The sequence below is a fragment of the Leuresthes tenuis genome, unplaced genomic scaffold (assembly GCF_036924035.1).
Source record: "Leuresthes tenuis unplaced genomic scaffold, fLeuTen1.0.hap1 SCAF_21, whole genome shotgun sequence".
NCBI lineage: Eukaryota > Metazoa > Chordata > Actinopteri > Atheriniformes > Atherinopsidae > Leuresthes > Leuresthes tenuis.
In genome coordinates, this window is record NW_027325375.1 from 26,934,435 (window position 1) to 26,939,356 (window position 4,922).

Consider the following 4,922-nt stretch of genomic DNA (forward strand, 5'->3'; position numbering starts at 1 on the left):
GGCTTTTTGTGGCAGCCTCTTTATTTACATGGAGAAAATAACAACCAATTACAGCACTTCATCACTTGGCACAGGGACACTTCAGAGAGGGATGATATAGATTTAGTTGATAACTGATAACAGTTTATCTTTTAGTGAATACAAACAGTCAGTTAATCTAAACACAACAATCGTTATCACTTGAAATGCAAAGGTAAATCCTGAAAGCTGTCAGATTTAAAAAGGACTAAGAAGCTTCCCCAGTGGAATTCTTGTATGCACTTCCATTATGCGCTTCATTTCTTCCCCCCCTTCCCAATAGTCCCCCCTCCCCTTTAACACACCACCCCTCCCCTTTCACTTCCACTGCACACAGTAAATCCAGAGCCTGCAGTGCCTGATCGCGCTAACCCAAAAGATCCATAAAAGGCGATAGTAAACACTCAGCTTTCAAGGAGGACAAAAGGACTGAACTGCAAGCCAGTGAGGGTGGGCAAAACACCTGCGCTGGACAAGTGAGCAAGGGTCAAACTCTAATAGGAATATAGAAGGAAAATAATCATAGAAAAAAAATCAACTTCTGCAGAGCACCAGCTGGTCCCGAGCTTGAAAGCAAGAGAGGAGAGAGAAGAGGTTCTGGACAGCAAAAAAAAAAGGAACAGAGCAAAGTGACTGGAATGATAAGATGAGAAGGTGAGTTATAGACAAATTTAAAGACTCTTTTTACACACACATTCAGCCACACCCTGGCTCGCAAACACTGCAGATTCAATGGCGCAGAGCTCCTGTCTGTGTCTTTGCCTGCCTTTGGACCAACTGATGCATGAGTCCTCTGTGGAGTCATTAATAAAACCCGTCTATTGAGCTAGTTTTCCTCCTCTGAGAGCATGGGACTGACTTCACTGACAACCACTGATGACTGAACAGAAACTGATGCCAGGGAAAATGACTGCAGGGATTTCTCTTCCTCGTTGATGAATGTTATTCTCCAATAGAGTTGAAATATCATCCCACAGTTCAGGTCAAATGTTAATCTGTTATGGAAAAGGACACATTTCAATGCTCGTGTAATGGTGCATGTAAGGGACAGTGACACAGAATCGGAGTTAGTGTGTCGTGTAATGTTTAGTGTGTACCTGCAAACAAAAGATGAAAAGATGTGCAGTAAACACTGGGCTACCACTGTGGGTATGTATAGTGTGCATGTATATAATAGGTGTGCATGAGGAGGAGTCTTGCAGATGCTTAAGATGATTAATCCAGTTTTATTCAACACAGCCCTCTATAGTAACAACACAGTAAATGTGTGTGTCCCGAGTTCACAATCCAAGTACACTGCAGACGCAGCTCTACTTTCAAACTGTGCCTCGGGGTGGTAAAGAGGTTTGCTGTGTCCACTAATATTCCTGTCCCCTTGTCTTTTTTTCAGTCGGCATGTGCTGCTGAAGCTTTTTCTTGATGGGGCCTTTCTGGGACTTGTGCTTGTGTTATGGGTGGAGTTGCGTGTCCTGGCTGTGTGTCCCTCTGCGTGCTCCTGCAGCCACAGCCACAGAGAGGTAGACTGTTCCTGGAGGGGTCTGAGACAGTTGCCTGATGGCTTACAGCACAACCTACGTTCCCTCAACCTGTCCCACAACCAATTTCACAACCTGGACAGCGAGCTGGCACCATACACCCACCTCCGCATCCTTGATTTGTCACACAACAGGCTGAGCAGGCTGCCCAAGGACTTACCCCGCTCCCTCTGGCAGCTCCACGCCATCTCCAACCGTATCCAGCTGCTGGACAAAAATGATACGGTTTACCAGTGGAATCTGCAAATTCTGGACCTCTCAAGCAACAAGCTGGAGAAGGTCATATTCATCAATAATACACTAATAAATTTATGCACACTCAACTTTAGCCACAATCACCTCTGGACTCTGCCCACCAACCTTCCTACACACTTGGAGACCATTGACCTGTCCCATAACCTGCTTATGAAGGTGCTGCCAGGCTCTCTAGACCGGCTCCCCAAGCTAACTCACTTGTACCTCCATGCTAACCGCTTTTCCTCGCTGCCATTTGGAATGTTTGACAAGATGACGTCACTTCGAATCATCACTTTGGGAAACAACCCATGGGCCTGCCATCTTTACGATGATATCGCTTACTTACTGTCCTGGAGTCAGCACACCCCTGCACGTGTCCTCGGCTGCCCCTGCCACACCCACCCCGTTTGTGGAGGAGCGCGCTCCAGCCGGACTGGAGGGTGGCACTTTGCCTCTTACAACCTGCCCCCTCTGGCTGCCAGTGCCCCGGGTCTGAGCACCATGCCCCCTGAAGCCGATGTCACTGGCTGGTGGTACTTGTCTGCTCTGCTGAGCACAGCTGACACCCCCAAGGAGACCTTGAACTCACAGGACCACACCCTCACGGCCACACCCATCAGTATTTCCACCCTAACTGCAGCTACTCACCTAACAATTAATCACCTGCCAGCAACTGCCAGTCCAGCAACCATTCATCATCTCGTCTCTGGCACAAAGGAAACTTCACCCTCTGAGTCACTTTACGGCACAGGCTCGGGCCCCTATGTCTCTGACAAAAGTCTCATCACTGAAACATCCAAGGGGAATGGCATGGTGCTGGCTACAGATCGATTCTTTACAACAGAGACCCCCTCCATCCAAACAAAGAGAACAACCACTCTTCGCACCAGGAGCGTGAGGAGGCATCCTGACGGCATGAGAAACAGCAGCCCAGCTGTTTCTACTGGTTCTTTATTCTCTTTTCTTCACAACTTGTGGATTCTGTCTCTCATTGTGCCTCAAGTCTTCTGAAAAACACTAACACCTGCAAATTTATAGCACAAATAAATAAAACACACACACACAAGACCTTTGACAGGAGGAGAACTGTCATGTCTAAGCAACCACGTTTCCAAGAAAGTTGGGTAGCTGTGTCTAATGTGGGTTAAAAAAAAAGAATTAAATGAATTGTAAAAAATGTAATTCCAAAGTTTGATTCGATGTAATATAGAGGCATTGATGCCAACAACATGGAATGTTTATCACTGTCTTGTAAGAGCTACAAAATTCTCTTAACTGAGAAGTGTAGTTGGTGTATTTTTTAGAGCAAAATGTTTTTCTATTTCTTCCCATTTCAAAACTTTTGCTTCATAATGCTCAAAACTTTGTTTATCATTCCTCATCTTGAGCATATGTTGATCAAAAACCTGAAAATATAATTTGGCAATAATGGTGCAACTTATACCATGTTTAAGCACTCGTACGATCACAGGGGCTGGCTTTTGAACTCTGTGCTCATTGTAAGTGGGATGATCCTCTTGCCTTTAGGCTTGAGGAAGCCGTGTTTATTGTTTGAAGAACTGACTATTTTGATTTGTCAGACAGAAGGCAGTTTTTCCATTTTTCTGACCATCCTAAATGAGCAAAGGTCAAGAGAGGCCATTCATACTTTTCATATTTCTCGTACAGATTTTTCTCCAGATTCTATTGTGTACAAAATACAGTTAATTCCTCACATTCTTTGCAATTTTAGATCAGGAAAAAGCCATTACTGTTTGTCTGCACAGTCTATAAGCAGTGAATTCCTCCCTGTTTTTAAACTGCACCTCTCTGGGGTGTGCTTTTTATTCATCATCTAAAGCGTATGCCAACTTTTTTGGAAACAGTTGTATATTGAAAGCTTTCTTCAGCACAACAGACACATGACATAATGCTGCGCTGCTTACGGGGTGATGCTACTTTTATTATAACATGTTAAAAGAAAAATGTGAAGAAAAAAAACGGGCCGTTTTTCTAATGACACTTTTCAAAAGTTACAAAATAAAGCAAAAAGAATGTTGTAATGAATGCAGATAAGCACATGATGGCACTATACATTCAGCTAACAGTTTGTTATGTAACTGAATGCCAAAAAACAGGCTGGTCAAGCTTCTTTTATTTTGTTTGTTGCTTCTCTTATTTTCAGTTTTACAAATTTTGTGACTTGATTTGACTGTTTTTGCATTGTTGTCGAGGTTTTTCTTTCTTCTTCTACTGATTCTGTTTTCCCTTTGCTCTCTTAAACATGTGACGTGCAAAGTTTAGTCATTTGAACTATCATTATTGTTATTCTTGACGTCTGCCTGTTGCAAACATTTTCTTCAAACATTTAATACATGAGTAGTCTTTTCTTTGAACAGGATGTATAAATTTATAATGACACATGCATATCAGGAAACCACAGTGAGTCTGTTGCGCGGGGGGCAAAAAACGAACAGCGCTGCATTACTATATTCAACAAACTCAGAGTGCTGCTTCTGTATTTTTATCACATCTCAGACTTAAGTGTCCTTCATGATTCAGTGACACTCGCGAAAATGATCTGCATGGTGATTGAACGTTCCAAGAATGCTAAGCTACTGGTATATTGCTGCAGAGCATTAAAGCACAGGCATTTTCAGCTTTTTCTAAAAAAAATGTTCATTCAAATTCCCATTGCTTTAAGCAGCACTGATGCACCACCCTATAGATTTTTACATTTTAGTAACATATTAGCGCCAGAAACCACAAGTTGCCTAAATAATAAAACATGCATCACAGCAAGCTAAATATGATCAACTAAAGAAGAGCTTGTGAAAGGGAATGCGTTAATTCGTGGGTACAAGTTTAATAATGCAATGTTAAATAAAATGTGATGGTTTACAGCTTCTGATGATTGTTGGAATTTTACCACATCTGCTTTTCTTCATATAAAGTCTTCTACTTCAAGTTACCCTGCAAAAGTTCATTTCAGTTTGATAAAGTCTCAGGTGAGAGGTCAAACAAGCTGATCAACACAGAGCTCAGTCCTAGACTCTACTAGACTCAGTTTTGACATCTTAGCCTAGCATGAAGGGACTTGGCAACCAACCTTATCTTCCATCAGTTAAAATAAAGGATAGCCAAGGTTTTATT

The 4,922-nt window shown here is 42.6% G+C and overlaps 1 protein-coding gene across 1 annotated transcript; it reads left to right on the forward strand.

Moving 5' to 3' along the window:
- Positions 1-359: 359 nt before the first annotated feature.
- LOC140280285 (oligodendrocyte-myelin glycoprotein-like) lies at positions 360-4,678 on the forward strand. The gene is made up of 2 exons (XM_072375587.1): positions 360-672; positions 1,409-4,678. The coding sequence occupies exons 1-2, from the start codon at positions 665-667 to the stop codon at positions 2,799-2,801; spliced, it is 1,401 nt and encodes a 466-aa protein (XP_072231688.1). The 5' UTR covers positions 360-664; the 3' UTR covers positions 2,802-4,678.
- The last annotated feature ends 244 nt before the right edge of the window (positions 4,679-4,922 follow it).